The sequence below is a fragment of the Amphiura filiformis genome, chromosome 9, assembly GCF_039555335.1.
Source record: "Amphiura filiformis chromosome 9, Afil_fr2py, whole genome shotgun sequence".
Taxonomy (NCBI): Eukaryota; Metazoa; Echinodermata; class Ophiuroidea; order Amphilepidida; family Amphiuridae; genus Amphiura; species Amphiura filiformis.
This window is the reverse complement of record NC_092636.1, coordinates 22,205,599-22,227,586: the sequence shown is the minus strand read 5'-3', so window position 1 is coordinate 22,227,586 and position 21,988 is coordinate 22,205,599. Positions and strand designations below refer to the sequence as shown.

Here is a 21,988-nt window from a genome sequence, read left to right as displayed (position 1 = left end):
CATTGGTTGATTTAGACATTTTGTTTCATTCATTTGATACAAATTGGTAACATTTGATTATGACAGCCCATGTTTCTATATTCCTGCATATGTATTCACACACAGATTGTATAAGCACAAGTTGTTATCAGCAGATACAAACTAATGACAATGTAGCTACCAGGGCTATATGTACCATCTGATTTGGTTTTGATACACAACATTTCATTAATTTCAAGTCATCAACCTCTCTAAGTGTATTTGCTGCTAATTGCTTATCTGCCCTTCCAAGTAAAAACACAGTATCAATTTTCATGATTACAAGCTAATACTTCATTTTCTTCTGAAAGCAAACTGATTCAAAAACATTAACAAATTATCTGCCTCTTTAATACAAAAATACTGCATTGTTACTCTGTTTACTTGATTACTTCATTTACTTGATTGTTTACTTGATTACTTCAATAAAACATTCAACATTGGGTAGAAAATACAGCCAATGCATTTTCCTCTCTTCACTCATTCATGTTACTGTGAAATAGTAGCTATCAAATGGTTGAGTTGGTAAAAAAAATCCAGCCGACTGACCCACCCGATTATTGGCTTGGAAGGGCAACATACAACAATTTTATTTTTTGGCTTTGCTTTAAACTACAGTGAGGTCTTGGGATATTTCTTTCCTATCTGCAATCATGTGTAAAAATGTTGGGACACTTCGTTTATTTTGTCCATCTTCATTCCCTTTAATCAATGTTGGTTCGTGAACCACCAGGAACGGTTGTGAGGTTGTGATGGAAATAGAAGAGAAATAAAATAGAGACCAGCTATCTACGGCGCCCCCTTCACCAGGTCACTTGTGCCTGGCCGAAGTTTCGTCAGCGTTATCTCCTAGATTTCAGCTGTTAATGCCTAGATATGCTCGACATGGTGAAAAATACAGAGAGATAGTGGGACATAAAAACTGGTCATGTTGGACATATTCATGACCCTACCATCCAAAGAAAATTACAACCTGTCGGACCGTCACTTCCGAGATTCTGTCAAGCTTGTTATCATAACCCTAAAGACTAAACCGTAACATCAACTATAACTCAGGGCTAGGGAGCTGTTATCCAAAGGTACCAATTTAACTCAATACCAATGGCAAAAAGTAAGTTATTCAAGAGATATCTTTGGATTCTCAGTTTATCCAACAACATTGAATTTGGTTCACAGATCTGACTTGTATATAAATTTGATTTAGTAATGTTACTTTTTGGGATTATGGTTTGATAACACATAGGGGCATACATCTAGAACACACTTTTTGTTTTTTCTTTTCCAAATCACTTCTGTAACTTGTTCCGATTCCCTCAGACATTGTAGCTGGTGTGCCCATCTACTTAAAAGAAGTTCAATGCCTTCCCAGAGTGCCTCTTATCCCTTTGAAAGATGATTGCAATCTCCAAGCTCTCCTCATCAAGTTGCTTGTACTTAATTATCTCAAGATATTAACATTAATTAGATGATGATAGTTGCAATGTATAAACACAACAGTCTGATACTCGCTAACCGAAGTTGACACAGCTCACATTTTACTCCTAATCAAATGTCAATTAAGTTATGAAAGAATATAGCCTAAACTGTTATTTCATGCCACTTGTTAACAAAAATCCTCCAGATATCCTTACAGCATTTCCAATCAGAGAAGTAACCCCCTGAAGAAGTTGTTTTTACACCTGAGCAGCTCTCCCAAAGGTGTCATTTTATTTCCTCTCCCATGCAACCTTGCCACTTTCATATTGCATTTTCTTTAAGGTATATGTTATACAGAATGCCAATATTATCATTTACAATGGTGGCAGCGGCGGGATTGAGGTATACTTCCACTCTTGACCTACATTCCCGCTTTTATAAAACAAGAAACAACAAAATCAAGATTGCTGCAGGGTAGTGTTCACTTCCTAAACATTAAGCCCATAATATCAATTGCATGGCCGATTTTATTGTAATTTTCTTGCAGCAGCAGCTCTTAAGAACTTAAGAACTAAGCAGTATGGCATTGAGTGCATTGAATGAACTTGGCTGAACCCACTTTATAAGAGCAATAATTCCGCCCAGGATTAATGTCTAGGTACTAGACACCATTACATTTAGATGTGACAGAATTACTTTTATGGAGAATAGGACAAAGTAGATTGATGAGAGACTGGTTATAAGTATTATATGTGTACATCCATATTAAAACGATGCACTTGTCGGCTGTTACATGTGTCTTATTTTACATAATAGGTAGGAATAAATACCAGACTCATCTCAAGTGGAGGTCACCTCAGATCATACCGAAGTCACTTGATCTAGGAATACAGAGAACATACTCCTAAACCATGTGACTTTGGATGATTTGATGTGATATAATCTGATCCAATCAAACCAAAGTCGGCAATAATGAAATTGGGGTATAGAAAAAAATACAGAGCAAAAAACATTCCAACAACTCTTCCTATACCTCTGCAGGAGTCAACCGTTGTTAATCTGTGATGAATCAACCGTTGTTAATCTGTGATGAATCCACAATTGTACAATAGCGTACATACGCAAGCGCGAATATGCATTACGCGTGAGCGTATAGATTGGTCATAACCCGGAACTTGTGTGCGCATACATACTTACATGTTGAATTCTGTATTTTTTGGAGGTAGCGGCTTTATTCTGTAGTTTTATTGCTGAAATCTGCGATCTTTTTGTAAAGCTGAGTAGTAATGATTAACTGACATTCGATCCTCATGAAATAATTCTTTGAATTATACGGTCTTTAATAGCTTGTTTTTGTTGTTGAAAAGGATTCATGCATGTTTCACCGTTGTTCATCACCGTTTAACAACTCGTCTGGCACATCTGCGTGGTTTACTTCGCTCTGGCAGCTAATAGTGATGAACGTTGTTAAACAGTGATGAACAACGATGAAACATGATTGAATCCCTAAATGAAAAACATAAGACAATGCATTATAAAAAGTTTATCACTTAACATCCAAGTATGCCAGGGACTTAGGGATTCACCATCAGTCAGCTGAGGTACTGAGCTAGTTAGTAATAATAATAACTTAATTTTCAAAATGTCCAACTTTGGCTTGAGTGGTCAGATCTTCTCATGTATGCTACAGAACTCAAGTGTTCCTACTTGAAGTGTGATGTGATCAAGGTAAAATGAGCATCACTTGGTTGTCAGTAAAATTGCTTTGGATGATATGGTCCCACATTCCTCTTTCTGAGTATGCTGCTGTTACAGCAATATGAAAATTATCTTTATCTTTGGAAATTACAGACAAAAGAAAGACATATTGACCTTCAAGAGAGACCCTCTCTTACGCAAAGAGCAAAACATCAGAAATCTGAACATGTCTATGAAAGGACATGTCCAAGGAGGGGGGACAAAAACTACAACAGATCACATAAACTTGATTATCATTCTTTCCACTTTATCAAACACAAGGGCTATTATATATAGTCAGGTACAATTGGAACACACAGGTCTCTGCAGGGTTTTAGTAACTCCTTTGGATAATCAAAACTCCTGACAAAATAAAAATAAAATCTAGGTAATGGTTGTATTACATCTTCAATACCAAGCTTATTATGATATGTAGAATATAGACTATTTTGGCAAATTAGATGATGAAGTTTTAACTTCATCATCTACTACTCTTGTCAAGGTTTTATGGTTTATTCTATAGTATTCTAATTGATACACTTGTAAAGCTGTCTTCTGTAGATAGTAAGCTAATAATGGAATATCATATTAAGTTTTAATGTAGAAAAGAAAAATAATCAATGTTTTAACTGCAATTGAGGTTTTATTAACTTGATATTGTCAGTCTCAAGTTTCCATTCTAATCAAGAATATTGAAAACGCTCCCCTGCTAAAACACATTGTGGCTACAAAACTGAAAGCCAAGTAATGCCAGCTGCGTGTTCTTTCGTGAGTGTTGGTAATTAAATGCATTGTACTAATCAATTGATACTAATAAGAAACAAAAGAATTGTAAACCTTAGTATTGTGCTATCAACTGGAGATAGCATTAAGTATCTAATATCATAGGCTCTAGCTATGTCATCTTGTCAGTTGTGGATTTTTACAGGGAACTTGTGAACTAAGGTAGCTGCCCTATGTTTTGCCACTTCTACGTTTAACATGTTGAATAAAATGTGCATATTTTAAAATAGATTGGTTGTAGGAATATTTATCTTTGCATGATAGGGTTTATTTATAGCTTCTGACATAAATCAATGAATTGATTCTCACAATGAAATTATTTGAAAAAGGCAAAGTCGATGCACATTTTCAAAGCATACCATGCATCCCCATAATTTGCAAGAATCAAGTAATGCCTGCTAAATTGCACGGAGGACATTGTCACTTCCAACAGAATTTCACATCAAGGAGCAGTAAGAGTTGAGGCCTTTAGCGTAAATTCCATATAGATTTCAAAATGATGATATACTTTGTCTTGTAGAAACCAAGTGGTTAAAGTATAATGTTTCATCACCTTGAGGTATGCCCATAGGTAGCTATTTGGTATTGACATCAAAAACCAGCATCTCCATCTATTTACAACACATAAAGATGAATTAAATATGATAGCAAGTAGTGAAGTTCAAACCCTGTGCATAAATGCTATTGAACAGGTTTCGATTTGGTTATTCTACAATTGCAGATTGAGTTTCAAGGAGGTCAATGGGCATATGGGCAGATGACTGGGTTATCTTTTAATAATGAGAGAAAAAAAGATTTCCTGTTCAATGCTACAAATTTCTTGCTCAACTTCGGCAGTGATTTTATTCTGTGCAAGCTACATGTACTTCATATTTTAAAGGTTCTTAATGTATTAATTTTTATATATATTGATATAGCTTCAGAACCACAAGTCAGATTTGAATGAATATTGCACCTAAAAAGCAACAGTCATTATAGGAACACTACAATATTTGTTTCTATTTTTATATATGATGTAGAACACATCTGTGTGATTTCTATAAATTTTGTACCATTGCTTGCCATACAATTTGCTCTTCCTTCATGCACTATAAATGCCTCAAATTTAACTTTTGTTGACAATTCCATGTAAATTGGGTTACATGTCGATAGTCTGAAGAGCCGTTAGTCTGACAACCCAATAGTTATAAACCCTAATTCTTAATTAGCATAACTGTAATCTTTACCCTAACCCTAATCCTAACCTATGACCTATAAGTCCTAATCATATTTCATAACCATATACCTAAACCCTAAACATAGCATTGACTCTAATCCCAACTCTGACTCTAACTCTAGCCTAACCCAATTCCTAATTCTAACCTAAATACCCTAAACCCTATAACTTTAAACCTTTTCGGACTTGTGACTCTGGACTAATAGAGCCGGCTGTGCCTGCAATTTGTCAAATTTCTATGAAAGCAACTGGACAATGTTTTGCTATGCAAATCCTTGGGCCCTGCGGATATGACCATGTATCATCCAGTTATAACATCTTGATACAAGAGAAACATGTTTTGAACCTGAAAAATCCCAAGAGGTATTTATATCAACAGTCGGATATTTGCTGCAAAGCTTGCGCCATCAGTAATTTGGTATTGAACTTAAACATGAAGCAAAGATTCAACTTATTATGTTACAACTCATTTGATTCTTGTAAAACACAATCACTGACAAAGGTCTTCTGTGAGACTGGGATATAAGAGGAGGCATTAAAAGGAGGATGGGCCCATTGCTATGCTATTTCCACCTTAGTTGAACTAGTGACCTTAACAAGGCCCCGCCAGTGAAGTTTGATGGGTGGGTTAAACCTTCTAAACACATTTTGGCTTACAAAATCCAAACAACACATTAATGAGAAAAATATGGTTTCTTCACATCAACACCGAAACATCCAGTACGATACAGAAAAACCACCCTAGAGTTTACCTTATGTGGAAACAAATCTAGTGTTCATTGCATAATTGTTAGAAAGAAATTCAAAACTACCAATAGTTCAATCATAGATACCATTTGATTAGTAAAGACCATATTATAAGGAATTCATTTGAAGATCAAAAAACATAGAAAAGATATGCTCTGTCAGTTCATCTGTAATAGTGCCCTCTATAACAAACTTCACTGTTTTCCTCTACATTAGGTCTTTGTGAGTTATTATGGTGTTTGTATCTTAATTCATTAATTTGTTTTTTCACTGATGACTGTTATAGATAAAGCTTAACCAACAACTGCTGTAGCATAAGACCTTTGTGATGATGTTTGTCATAATTCAAAAAAGATAACTTTGAAGAACATTGTGATTGTATACAATATATTAGGCCACACTTTCAAGAAATTGTTGGTTGCTGCTGATCAAATTGTACAAAAGTAAGCTGTAGATGTCGTGGTCTAATATTCATCTGTTACACTAGCAGTATAAATGAATTGACATGTATTTACATTTGATATGCCCTTTGTTGCTCTCAGATAAAAGCTACAGGGCAAAAGACCCTATGGTCTACATGGAGGAAGTTGATTTTTTTGGCATTAACTTTGGTATCAATGCAAATAATGGTAAATTTACCTTTGACAAGCAATTTTTAATAGATATTTAATCCTTTATGAACAATGCATGACCACACCATATATTATTTTTGACCATTGGCCCATTTTACCTGCATGCAACCTTGCACCATTGGTTGTAGGTAAGCATTTTCTACCACAAATCTTGTAGGTAACTTGTCTTAGGTAAGTTGTAGGCAGCGTTTAAAATAAGGTGGGCCCTCAGCCCGTGAAAATCTGTGAGGGCCCGCTAAAAAGCATCTGTGTGGGCCTGAAGGGCCCGTAGAAATTCTGACTGCACATCGATGTACATGCATTGCCATGCGAGCACCGACTTCATAAGTCTTCATGATCGCACTGATTACTGCAAAACTTACCTTGGCTTGTTGTGAATAAAATGTTCAATAAATACTACAAAATAAAGTATGTGGGGGTGTGTGTGTTCCTTATTGTTTTATAATTAGTTGTAATTTTCTATAGATTTAAGTGAATTTATTTGGGCCCTTCGAAAAAAAGTGGAGCCCTTGGAAGTTTTGAGAGCAAGGGTCCAAATGGTCCGATGCTTTTTTTGGCTTATTTGAAATACTGGTCGTAGGTAATGAGTGTGTCTACACGGGTACTATACATTCAAGCTTACTGTCGAAATAGCTAATTACAATCTTACCTGCAAGCTACCTACGATCGTCTGAACATGGCTAATGTTGTCTGGCTGGCAATACTAAATTATGTACAGTCATGCATTGCTCTATATAAATTGAACCCCAATATCATTTTGTATTTGATTGAAGGCATCCATCCACCACCTACTTATATTGAAATCCAATATTAAACTAATACATAAAGAAAGCTGACTATAGTCTGTACACTTCCAACATATACTTTCTGATTATCGCAACTAAAGATGTACAAAAATTTGACACCATCTACTGATGAGGCTTCAACACTACTCAAAAATGACAATATACACAAAACCCTGAAAATGACCAACAGCTAGACTCTCAGGATCAGGGTGACAGAATATAAATGATCAATATGTTATTTAGGTCCTTAAGCCACAGGAAACAGTCAGAACTGAGAGCATTATTCTGCTGTACAACTTCTCCATTACATCACAAGACAATGTTATATTACACGATACAGCCAATGGGCTATTCCAGTTGAAATCCACACTACCCCTGTGGAAGATTTTGGAAATCTCTTCTGCAAGGGGAGTATGTTTTTCAAATGTAATTGGTCAGGGTTAATCATTTTGAAACCCATACTCCCCCTGTATTATGGCTTTACCTATGTCTTCTACAACTTATTGTATTAAATTATTATTTTAAATGGAAGTTATACCCAATTGTCTATTCAAAACTTATACTCCCTCTGTGGAAGACTTTAGCTAAATCTTCCACAGGGGTATTATGGATTTTAAATGGAATAGCCCAATTATCATATGATGGAATCTGTCTTGTACTTGTGCAAGTTTTATAAGGTCCTCTTGAGGCCATTTTTGCTATTGATGGGTAGGTCAACCCCGAGCATAAAATATATTTTTAAGAATGACTTTGCCACAAGCATTGAGGTTTTTTCAGGGAAAATGAAACTAAATCGCTTTAGTCTTTATTCTAAGAGTGAAAGGATTTTGACCTGAGTTGATTCAGTTTCCTTCAGTGAGAGTACATGTATTTAATTATTCACCCAGGAGTGGTGCTCAACATTTCCAGCTTACTTGTAACATATGTTGATAGCTGAATAGATAACTGCATCAGTTTTATCCATAAAGTTCACAAAATACATGTAATCTGTCTCCTAAAGCACAATTTGAACTTATCAATCCAGTACATACAAGCTAATCTTTGACAAATGTGTCCTTCTCTTGCACAAACTGAGCACACATGCCATTCTTCAATATGGCTTTAGTTTGACTTGTTCAGAGCACAAGCGATATTGAAGACTACATTTTGAAAGCGATAAAAGCAATATTTGTTAAAACAGCCTAGCAAATTGCATTCTGGGTTAAAGCCAAGGCTCTGTCATGCCAAACAAGATGTTTTTAAATAAAATAACCTGAATTGTGGCCAGATTGAATTCAGGTATATGTATGCCTTAACCTGAATTGTGGTCAGATTGAATTCAGGTCTATTTATTCCTTAACCTGAATTGTAGCCAGATTGAATTCAAGTATATGTCTGCCTTAACCTGAATTGTGGTCAGATTGAATTGAGGTCTATTTATTCCTTAACCTGAATTGTAGCCAGATTGAATTCAAGTATATGTCTGCCTTAACCTGAATTGTAGCCAGATTGAATTCAGGTCTATGTAACCTGAATTGTGGTCAGATTGAATTCAGGTCTATTTATTCCTTAACCTGAATTGTAGCCAGATTGAATTCAAGTATATGTCTGCCTTAACCTGAATTGTAGCCAGATTTAATTCAGTTCTATGTATTCCTTAACCTGAATTGTGGTCAGATTGAATTCAGGTCTATTTATTCCTTAACCTGAATTGTGGCCAGATTGAATTCAGGTATATGTATGCCTTAACCTGAATTGTAGCCAGATTGAATTCAAGTATATGTCTGCCTTAACCTGAATTGTAGCCAGATTGAATTCAGGTCTATGTATTCCTTAACCTGAATTGTGGTCAGATTGAATTCAGGTCTATTTATTCCTTAACCTGAATTGTAGCCAGATTGAATTCAAGTATATGTCTGCCTTAACCTGAATTGTAGCCAGATTGAATTCAGGTCTATGTATTCCTTAACCTGAATTGTGGTCAGATTGAATTCAGGTCTATTTATTCCTTAACCTGAATTGTGGCCAGATTGAATTCAGGTATATGTATGCCTTAACCTGAATTGTAGCCAGATTGAATTCAAGTATATGTATGCCTTAACCTGAATTGTGGCCAGATTGAATTCAGGTATATGTATGCCTTAACCTGAATTGTAGTCAGATTGAATTCTATGTATTCCTTAACCTGAATTGTAGCTAGATTGAATTCAAGTATATGTCTGCCTTAACCTGAATTGTGGTCAGATTGGATTCAGGTATATGTATGCCTTAACCTGAATTGTAGCCAGATTGAATTCAGGTCTATGTATGCCTTAACCTGAATTGTATCCAGATTGAATTCAGGTCTATGTATTCCTTAACCTGAATTGTAGCTAGATTGAATTCAGGTATATGTATGCCTTAACCTGAATTGTGGTCAGATTGGATTCAGGTATATGTATGCCTTAACCTGAATTGTAGTCAGATTTGATTAAGGTATATGTATGCCTTAACCTGAATTGTATCCATATTTGATTAAGGTATATGTATTCCTTAACCTGAATTGTAGTCAGATTGGATTCAGGTATATGTATGCCTTAACCTGAATTGTATCCAGATTTGATTAAGGTATATGTATGCCTTAACCCGAATTGTATCCAGATTTGATTAAGGTATATGTATGCCTTAACCTGAATTTTAGCTGACATTGTTTTTGGTGGCAAAATATTTATATATATTGAGTTATTTTTAGCACAACTAAGTAATCAATAATTGATTCTGCCATTAGGCTCTTCATAGTAAATGCAGCTTATAAAGTGAAAGGCGTGTTCCCTGAAACAAAAATAGCATTATTTCAACTGTTGATATTCACAAATCTGGTGTTTGTATTCAGGAAGTGTTAAATGTTTCACCTGTTTCCGTCTTTGATAACATCTTTGTATGTAACAACTGAAATTTTAGTCTTTATAAATTATGACTTGGATCATAAAATGCTGCAAGCTAAGGATATGCCAATGTTGCCTTTGTAGTGTCTTTTTTCCTTTTAGAAATCTGAAGTTGGGAAACTAGTGCGTATATACTTACCTAATTTCTTAGCAGACAGACTAACTTTTAACCTAGATAGTTTGATATTTTGTTGAAAATAAATTGTTGAAAATGGCATATACACCTCAAGCTACTTTACATATAACATGTGTGTGTCATGAAGTATATCAGCGCTAATACTGCTATTGGCATGTATTGCTGATAACTCAAATGAAGCACTTGATACATACCTGATTAGGGGAAAAAAGTTTGCTTGTACCTGTAATATCCTGGGAATAGTGAAGCAATTGACAAAGCTCTTGTAATGTGAAATTTGATCCGTAACACAATTTAGATGAATACATGCCGTGATATGTACAATGGCTCCCTTGTGGTTTGTGCTGTAATTTTGCAATTAGATACATGGAAATGTAATGATCATCTGCTCCTATTCTTGTCACATGAGTAGCATTAGGAAGCTTGTTGCATACTTCTTAAGGGACTGTAGACAGCAGCAGAAGATGACCCAGAATAGACTGCCAATTTTGTAAATTACATAGGAAAGTATAATCTTCAGTAATCACATGTATTCTGCATAGAATAAAAAGATTGACAATTAACATGGAATGCTGTACTCTATAGTAAAGAACTTTCACCTTCCTTTGAAATTAAAGCATTCTTTGCCTATATTAGATAAAGAAAAGGAAAGTGACTTTCCTAATGCACTGAAGTGCAGAATTCTGATTTTGAGAGTATAGTGTCCAAATGCACCAGATTTCAGATTGAGTATAAGAGAACCCTACAGGTGAAAATGTAATGTATATTAGAAGAGAGTGGCTGTGCAAATGGTGAAAAGGTAACATAGAATAGGACTCAGGAACTAATTTGGAAGAATAGGTGAGGTGACTGAGAGTGACTGTCCATGTAAAACATGTATAGCCTATTCGAACAGGAGCATTTGCATGTTTAGAATATACTTATGATGACGACGATCAAAAGATACTGGTTCAAGTTTCTGCAAAGTTCTTCAGGCTTGCAGCCCAACTTCTTCCCTAAAGAGTACTGCCAATAGAGGTTATCTGCCGTGTTCTATAAGCTGCATATCCTACCAGCGACTCCTATACCTTGTTTAGGACTTTCAAAAGAAGTACCTGCATGTGCAACCATGACTATTTCAAAATAGCCCGCCAAAGTCATGCAGGTAACTCCGAGGTCGTGCATTGAATTAGTTTGAATGAGGAATACTACGGGAACCAGCGCCTTTTGTTAGAAGTCACGCATGAATAAAGTGGATAACCTCTAATGGTTATGCTAGAAGCTGGCCATGAATAGATGGAAATTTATGCCTGTACCTTCAAAGAACTTTTTAATTAAAAATAGTTTGCTGTTTAATATCATTTAGGCATTTCAAGGTGTGTTTGTCCCTATTATTATTCTTACAGGCTTACCAATATTTAAATTAAGTTGTATGCTAAACCTGGGATGCTAATAAATGTGTAGAAGAACTTTGCACAATCCTCAATAATCCTCTTTTCATTGTTCTCAATATTACACATGGCAGCTGTTGTTACACCTGTGAACAGCCTGTATCACACAGTTTGAGGGTATGTGATAACAATAACAAGTAATTAGATCTCATTTGAATTTAATAAGTGATTTATTCAATAGATATGTTGTGTTTGATGATGTAAAATTGGTGCTAATTTGCTACTATATTTAAACATGCCAGAGGAATAGTCTGTTTCATATTCCGATGTTCATTTTTATTTATAATACAAATAAACCTAACAATGCTTCAAAGTTCTTTGTAGTCTAATATTAAATTTGCAAAATGTTTTGCAACGGCATAGCTCATGAAATGCATTGTTCTTAAATTAGTTCATAAATCATTTATCAATTATAGAACGGGGAAGAACTTAGGTCAATTGTTCAGGAATTATCCCCACGTAGATCCAATTTATCAATTCCCTCCCACATATTTGTAAAATGACGAAATGATAATTCAATTAAATGCTTGATTTGATGAAGGTGACACTAAACACTGATCAACTTAGAAACTTTTTCCCTGAATTCACAGTAAGGCCAAGAAAAAAAATGTTTGCTTGCCCTCAAATGAATTTTAACAATTGGGTTAGGTCGGTCAGGATTTCTTCTTTTTTTTTTTCTTTTTTTTTTTTAATTACTAGCAAACTCTATACTGTTTGTATCAATTAAGGCTCAAAATATGAAAAATCAGACAATTTTGGTATCAAAATGAATCAACTAACATTACAAGACAACTAAAATGTTGAACACAAACTCTAAAATACATCTCTTTTACATCTTCAGAATGCAAAAATTTGAAAAGAAAAAAAAAACTTTTTCAGGAATTTCCAAAAATAGGGTCGGTATTCTTTTGTACAGTAAATAGAAAAAAAAACACTTTTTTCTGATTTCCAAAATTAGAGTCGGTCGGTTGAGGGCAAGCAAACATCTTTTCTTTTTTTTTTTGCCTACGTGTGACAAGAAACTTGTGATTCTTATGTAGCGGCTTGAGAAATGATACTCTTTGATCAGAACATTTTTTACAGTGCTATATGTGTCAAAATATAGAAAATAATTTTTGATTATTTTGGGGGTTTAGGCCCATATATTTTCCAATTTTTGCATAATTTATTATATTATTTCAACCAAAGGGTAACATGTGTGCATAGCTTTATCCCTTCTATATGTAAAATGTTTTGTCTCTACCTATTTTTAATACTCTGATTCCTATACCAAATTTGTAAAAGATGGATCTGTATCTTTCTTTATTTTATCCAGGGGTCTCCACGTCGAAGTCGCAGCCCATCAAGAGCCATGTCTCCTCGCAGCCGATCTCCCAGTCCTCGTCGTATGGATGGCGCTTTTAGCCCCTCAGGTTAGTAGGTAATTTAGTAACTAGGGATGGTATTACATTAAAGATTAAGGAGACTAGCTGTATCTAACACTTAACCTGATTTATGTGTGTACCACTGCTAGTCATGGTGTGGAATGTATTTTCGATTCATATGCATTCTTTTAACAAAAGGCAAAAATCTTATTTTTGATGATTTTTAAGGGAAAGAGGATGTATCTTATTTTGGTCTAACACTTATCTAAGGGAACAAAACAAAATCTCGATGACATCCAATGAACCATTTAGTCCATTCTTTAGGAGGCTCATCCTTCCCTCCCTCTTTCCCTCCTCCCCTTGATATGAAACATAAAAGTGAAATGTTGACAATTCCAACCCCAGAGATCAACTTAAACCAATATTTTAACAGTTTTTTACAAACATAATCAAATTGTTTGACCCCTTCCCTCCTATGTCATCAAACTTTTGGTTTGTTCCCTAATACAGCGCCAGTACCGAGACTCCAATGGAAAGTGGGAGAAATGGTGCAGTTCGGATACACTATAATGTTGTAGACTGTTCAAGTTCTAGCTTTATAAGGACACATTCAGAGCCAATATACTGATTGAACATGTTCTTATTAAGCTTTATTATAAAAAAAAACAAGGAAGGTACCAGATGTGCATGTTGTATTTTATGGTGTATGTGCACAAATGTTGTAATCAACATATACATTGCATGCTTTTGCATTTCAATGTCATATTCCATTGCAATGTTCACAATTTTACAAACCTGGTCTAGGAATATGATCAAGTTAGCAGTAGCTAGAACTTATAATGTAAGCAATCGGAAGGTTCCATGGATTAGTTACTGTCATATTAAATTAATTTTAATTTGCTACCACAAATCTGTTGAAATTTGAAACAAAGAAGAGATACAAGAGTATGGTAGAATTAAATAAATTTTGTGCATGGAAGTTGGGAAGTCTGATTTATTAAAGTGATTTGGATTTAGGTACTGCCACGTACATCTAGGTTAATACAGGCATAGGAGCAGAATAAGTGTATTATATTCCCATGTATGTCCTTTGAACACTTCAATGTTCTATGCAGGGGTTCAGTGGCCCATATTTCATATTTTTACTCTATATTTGAACTCTAAATTTTCCTATATTTTTACAAAATGTCCTATAATTCTTTATTTTTTTTTAAATGAAAATGTTTGTTTTTTTCACTTGCACTAGTGAATTTTGTGAATTGAAAATATCCGCACACAGTTGTCATAAAATTTCAACAGGTCAGCATGTAGATTTTCTGGCCTCTATTTTTGCCCGCTATATATAGACATCATACCAGTCAAAAATTTTAATTAAAATATTCCTAGTATTCCTGTATCAAGGGCTGGCTTGAAGTCCTGTATTATGTCACTAATGTGATGACCAATTCCTCATTTTACAAGGGCATCCAGTATGATTAAGATGAGAAATGAGATGTATAAGTTGCCCTTGTACAGTCAAGATTGAAATGGGTGTTTTTGGAGCATTACTGAAAAGTGGTAATTGCTTGTTTATCTGTTGACCATTGTGTTAGGGGCACTGTTTGGCAACAGCATTTTGGAATGAGTTACTGTTTGAGCTTTATAACTGGAGGTATGAAGTGGTATTTTTTAAGATGATTTTTTAAGATGATATGATAGTTATTTGTATTTTGGGGGACAAATGTTGATCTGTGGGTGCAGATCCATTCAGAACCCTGAAAGGATATCAAAATCACAATCAAACTTCTAGGTGAGAGTGTTGCATGTTCCCCTTTGGAAATTATTATTTTTCCATAATAAGAATTATATAAATTTGTTAACCATCAATTGGTTTGTTTGTAACAGTTTGAATGTAAATGTTACACATGTCTGTTTTAAAGGTATCTTTGGATTTGGTTTTTAGATTCAGGATTTAATTTTAAAGACATTAAAGGATTGCCTTTTGAAGATATATAAATCCTAACTGATGGGGGAGGTCATTTATCTGTCTTAATTCCTCTGAAATGAAAGAACAATGTGATTAAAATCATTTTGGCCGTGAGACATTTACAAAAAAATATAAGTGTTTAATTCGCTGGCAGATCCACCATGAGCTGTTGAACTCCGACATGAAATTGCGAGTGCACGCTGGCTCGAATTTGAATGGTTTTGATTTTTCTCTCCTTTATTATATTGCCATTTCGCATTGATCATTTTTGGGAAAACCTTTTTTTTTTAATCCCCTGAAATATTTTGAACTAGGTCAGCAGTTAGCAGCTTTACTAGTCTACTGTAGTAGACCATTTAAATTTATCATCCCTCTAATCCCTCTGACCGTCCATAGAAAATCCACCAATCCTCAATGCTCTGATCCAACAGCTACAATCCACGAAAAAAGGTTGGCACACTTTGCCTGTCTGTTGGTATATCTCTGCCCCCGCTCCCCCCCCAATTCAATGTTGGACCAAAAAGCCATGTTGTCAACAGGTCCATGAGACCCTCCAACATTGAAAGATGGGGAGTGGGGAAGGGTGAGATATAGGGGGGAGTCTGTACTAGTGTGCCAACTCTTTTTTTCCTGGATTGTAGCTATCCATGAGAAACTTTTCTCTGGGCAGGGCAGTCACCTGGGATGTGTTGTGTTTTATGTAAGGAATGGTATGCATTGTTTTAAAAAAGGAATGCAAAGCAGTCTACAGCTTTACTTGAATATCCTTTTACTGACCCCTCATATACAACTGAACATCATGGACATGGTTTTCATATACAATTCAAATCACTTGACATGAAATAGACAGTACTTGACACACTGAACTCCCAATAACCCAAAAGCGCATAGTTTCCTTTCTGCTGTCTGTCAATCTGTCCATAAGCATTTTATTCATACCAATGGTAAAAACTCTGCACATAGCATGGATATCTAGACTTGGAGTGTTTAGAGAACATCATTTTACATAATGGGCTGGCGGGTTGGTACTGTATAAACCAAGTGTACTTCAAACTTGTCTAGTCAAGTGTAAATTCACATAGAAATTGCTGCTTCAAAATGTATCCCTACTGTAATGCTCTGTAAATTTGACTTCTTACATGCAAGAAATCAAAGAAAAAGTGAGCAAAACATAAGAAAAAAGGAGAAGATATGTAGATATATAGATATCTACATGAAATTATGTATTATCTTCATTTATTCTTTTTCACATAGATTGTCAAAACTAGGACGAGGTGATTGTTAATGATATGTAGTAGAAATAAATTATTTAAGTTCCTGATCTCTGATACCCACTGCATTTGACTTCCAGTGTCCTATTTTTTTTATATTGTATTAAAATGTTTCTATTATTCCTGTATTTTTTGCAAGGGCTTGCTTGAAGTCTTGTATTTGATTGTGACTGGATAACCCATTCCTCATTTTACAAGGGCATCCAGTATAATAAGATGAGAAATGAGATGCATTGCTTGTTATCTGTTGACCATTATGTTAGGGGCACTGCTTGGCAACAACATGGGGGAATGAGTTACTGTAACGGTGTTGCCTTTTGACTTTAAAATCATTTGGGGAAAACCTTTTTTTTAAATCCCCTGAAATATTTTGAACTAGATCAGCAGTACAGCAGCTTTTGAATATCCTTTTACTGACCCCTCATATACAACTGAACATCATGGACATGGTTTTCATATACAATTCAGATCACTTGACATGATATAGACAGTACTTGATACACTGAACTCTCAATAACCCAAAAGCGCATAGTTTCCTTTCTGCTGTCTGTCAATCTGTCCATAAGCATTTTATTCATACCAATGGTAAAAACTTTGCACATAGCATGGATATCTAGACTTGGAGTGTTTAGAGAACATCATTTTACATAATGGGCTGGCGGTTTGGTACTGTATAAACCAAGTGTACTTCAAACTTGTCTAGTCAAGTGTAAATTCACATAGAAATTGCTGCTTCAGAAGGTATCCCTACTGTAATGCTCTGTAAATTTGACTTCGTACATGCAAGAAATCATGCAAAAAGTGAGCAAAACATGAGAAAAAAAGGAGAAGATATGTGTAGATATACTATATCTACATGAAATTATGGTATCTTCAGTCTTTCTTTTTCACATAGATTGTCAAAACTAGGACGAGGTGATCGTTAATGATGTAGTAGGAAATAAATTATTTAATTTGTTTAGCAAAGAAGCCAGATGGTTAAAAAGTATGTTGTAAGCATGGCTGTGGTGTATAAACATCACCAGAGGGCTTAATGTGGAGTAGTAATTCCCATACTATAAACTCCAAACCTTCTTAGCTCCATGTAAGGCATGTCCACATGGAGAGCTTTTTGCTTAAACAACACGGTTTTCAAGCAAAAACTTGGGTAAATCCGCCGTGTGAACTGTCCTGAGGATTCCAATTCCAAAGTTTGCCCCAAATTTACCCCAAGAAATTTAGAGGATTTCACAATTTTCCCAAGTGATTCTTGAGTGGTCGTCGAGTGCTACTGCCGAGTGAACGATACATTTTGCGATTCTCAAAGGCTGAGCTTAATCCATGACCTTGGTTTAATTATATTTATTAGGGCTTAATTTGGCACGCCACTATAGATATATAGGTAATGGTAAGCTTTTAGTTGCAATTCCAGAGCTGACTCGAGGATTCCAGGCTTATGGCGGCGTGTGATGGACAGTTGGACACGCATTCGGGGATTGACTTAGGAATCGCAATTCTTGAGCACGCCGATCCTAGAGGATTCTATGAGCGCCTGAGCATGTCTTTAGTCTGGATGAGATAGCGCTTCCTTTCTGTATATATATATATCAGTGGCTTCTCCATCTTTGTTTGGATCCTGGCAAACTGTTTGTAGCCTAGGGGTGGGTGCTGGGCCACAACACCTGTATTGCAGTAGCTTAGTGTATAGGGATGTTCATCCTATTTGTAGAGTGTCACAGCTTTTGGAAATTACATGGCACATTTTCTAAAGTAGTCAGAGTGCAATGTAAATATCCTTGACCCACCAAAAGGGATTTTGTTACTTAAGCTTTATTTAACAGTCAAACATGTATGCAGAGCTTTCCACAAGCTTATTTTGTTTTCTAATTTACTATCACAAGTATGCTGCTGCTGTTGTTGTGTTGCCATGATTGCCACATGCCCCCTAATTGATTGCAAAAGTTAGAAAATCCAATAGCAAAATTGATCAAAAATGGCTTGTGCCCCCCCCAATCAGACCCAGTGCCCCTAATCATGGTCGGTGCCCCTCCCCAATATGGTAACCCACGCTTACGCCACTGGTCATCAACACCTTCATCGTCATCATCTTGCTCAAGTTCAAGACCACATTTTTGTAATAAACGGTTATCTTTCAAAATATGAAAAAAAATGAAAATGAAAAACTTACATATATATAGTTCCTAAGTTTGTATGGAGAATTGTCTATTTCTGCAGTATTATTTTATACTCCATGGTCTTTCTGATACCAGTAACTAAGTCAACTTATCATGGCAATGTAAGATAATTAAATTGTTGAAATACTGTGCCTATCAAAATTTTCAATGTACTCAAAACATGATACCAACATATCTTAATCATTCTTACTGCTTTTTGTTAATCTCTACAGTATCTCGTGGCTACTCACCAAGACCTGGCAGTGCAGCATCATCCTTCACCAGTTACTGATGACGGAGAATAACCAATACATTGAGAGGTTATGAACAGAAACCGTCCAGTAAATAACCATACATGTAAACATTTGTAACCCAATGTGAGTGTAAAAGAGACATTTTCCAGATAGGTGTGAACTAAATTTAGATATGATAAATATTTATTTGAATGTTTTAAATGATCAAGAAATGCTGTGATACCAAATCAAAGGTCATTGTGTTCCATACAAAAAGGTGAATAACTTGTTCCAATATGCGTATTCTGGGCCATATAGAAACATTTTTCAAACCCCACAGACAAGTTCAAATTCAAGGAACTAAAATATGGTTCTGGTAAAAAGCATTTAAGATATCAATACCGATTCACTTTTCACCATACAGAACTACTGCTGGCACAAGTTATTTTACCAACCATGGGCAAATGAATTCTTTGATTTGTTTGTTAAAACTGCAAAATTACAAATTATGATGGCATTTGCCTTCTAAACCACTAATATCAGTATTGTCCAGCATTATCAGGGTGCTTACGATATAAAGCCATATTAAAAAAAGATGTTTTGTCTCAAAGCTGTAAAGATGTTGAAAATCTAATCCTGTATGTTTTTGATGTGGTCTAACAAGCTTTGAAACAAACTATGTGGTGTTCTTGTTTATTTGACCGTGTATTTAAATTTGGACCAGAAAACAATGTAAAACAAAAGAATTTGAACACTTTCTTTGCCAATATCTCAAAATCAATATTAGCGACATGCGACTCATTTCCTTTGATCGTGTCACATATGTGCCCATCCACCACAAATTTGTCGTAAAGTTGGCATTTTCCATTTTGAGATACAATCAAAAACAGTAATGGATTTCTATGTAAAATATATTAGGAATTTTACCTTTGATGAACCATAAGGCTAATGAAAGTTGATTCCCAGTTTCCTGTTACCCTACTCCGCTCAAAACAATTTGCTGGCCAAATATTTCATTATTTTGAATAAAATGTTGATTTCTAACAAACTTTAACATACAAATAAATAATTGTGGTTTTAAATATATCATAAATCTCTTTCTGTTGATTTTCAGGGATTTTCTTTGCAGTAGGAGCATGGTATATGGTTAATAATGAATTATTAATGAATACCTACTCAATTCTCTGTCCCGCACTTTTGATCTGCTTTGATCTCATCCCGTAAAAAATATTGTGAAACTTTTGAACATAGTTGTACAATCACCTTCATGTGGTTGTAAACTACATCTGTAAACTACAAACTGTGATTTATCACATGTATACATGGGTAGTTATTGGTTTACACCTGTAACAGATGCAATAATGAAATGGTATAAAATAATGAATAATGAAATGGTCACCTACACAGTCATGAAAAATAATGTAACGGGAAACTGGGAATTGACTTTCATTAGCCTAACTTCATTTCCAGATGTCCGATGAAGCTTATTGAGGTGTTATGTTAAAGCTGCATTCTTTTAAAATCTGCAATAAACAGAAAATGACCTAGAGCCGACTTTACTACCACTTCGTGGTGGATGGTCACATATTTTTAATAGGGCTGAAACACATTTAAGTAACAAATACTTTTTGCTATGACAATTAAGATCGGGATTATTTACAACTTTGGGAACCTGAAAGAAAACAGTAATGAATAATAGGAGAGGAACAGAAATTAAGTTTATAGTAATTGTACACCAGTGACGTATCTAAGGAAATGTTTTCAGTACACACCAGTGGTGTATCTAAGTTGCACATTAGCAATGAGCATGGTATGGCTAAACTTAAGATTTTGGCTTAAATCACATGATAAACTTGTGCTTAATTTAAGCCAGGCATACCTCACACATCCAGTGAGCCATGCAATGCCAAGTCCAAAATGAGACCGGTTTGTACCATAGACCAAAGTTCAGGTGCCTCACCACTAGTAAAGAAGCTATAGTTTCTTCTGAATTCTATGAACTGCTATAGTAAGCAGTTACTGATTTGTTGTGTAACTTACGTGTGTTTAATAGAGAAGCACAACATTTAATATAATCTATGCATTCCATTACATTATGAATTAGAATAATAATGTTATAATTGCCAATGTACTTTTAATTAATAGTAAGTAATTTATTACTAATAGGAGAATGTTTTATTTTGAAAATTAGTCTATATTGTACAGGTACCGTACTTCAGAGTTTCTGTGGTCATACACAAACATTACTCAATTCATACATTCCATGTACAGTATGTGTGCTTCATTATTAATGATTTGAATTTCTTTTGTGTGCTAGGTATTGGGATTGTTTTGAAAGTATTTAGTTAACTTTATAATGTATTGATGCAAAATACACTATTAGATTCATATTGCTGCCACCTACACATGTGCACTGTCACCAAGGTACTTGGCTGGTATTGTGCAGTACCAGGGGAGTACCATGTGCAGTACCACTGACTGTGGATCCTGTGCAGTAGCAGCATTATACTGTGTAGTCAGGTACCTTGGCGTCAGTGTACCTGTGCAGACAGCCACAATAGGAATCTTGTAATGTAGATTTTTTTTATGTATCCCCCTATTTTCTAATTATGATCTGTTTAATAATAGTAAGGACCAGCATAATACATCAGTGGCGTAGATTTCTTTTTGACATTGGGGGGGATGAAGTTGGAAAAAAATCTTGAAGTATAGTCAATCCAGCACCCTTTGGCGACAGAACTAGTTTATGATATAAATGCGCGTGAAGCGCGCGAAAATTTTTGCTATTTTGAAGCTAAACTGATGAAATATGGTGTTAAAGTAGATTAAATGCGCGCAAAGCGCGCGAAAATTTGCGCTTTTGGGGCTAAAATGGGCAAATATGAGGTTAATTTGGTCAGAAACCCATTATCAGGCGTCAACATTGGGGGGATGATTGTATGGACCATCCCCCTGGCAAAATATTGGGGGATAAATCTTCGGGATCTATGCCTATGTAATACATTGATGTTTTGTCACCAGCACATGTAAAATGCATGTAAAAGGAAGAATGTAGGTTATATTACATAACACCCCACTGGCATCAAAACACACACAAAACATCAAACTTTGGGCCTTATACATACTGGCTCTGACGTACCAATGCCTTCCGAAAAGCCTTATACGTACTGGGGGCTCTGACGTACTGATGCCGTCCAA

At 35.3% G+C, this 21,988-nt stretch overlaps 1 protein-coding gene across 2 annotated transcripts in view; it reads left to right on the top strand.

Annotated features, from left to right (window-relative positions):
- LOC140160748 (mitochondria-eating protein-like) overlaps positions 1-19,991 on the top strand; it is a 100,458-nt gene extending 80,467 nt beyond the window's left edge. The window contains exons 9-10 of one of the 2 annotated variants that reach the window (XM_072184048.1): positions 13,119-13,215; positions 18,791-19,991. In XM_072184048.1, coding sequence (XP_072040149.1) covers positions 13,119-13,215; positions 18,791-18,849 — 156 coding nt within the window. In that variant the 3' untranslated portion in view covers positions 18,850-19,991. The remainder of the gene's footprint in view (positions 1-13,118; positions 13,216-18,790) is intronic. The other variant, XM_072184047.1, reaches the window with a different exon arrangement.
- The last annotated feature ends 1,997 nt before the right edge of the window (positions 19,992-21,988 follow it).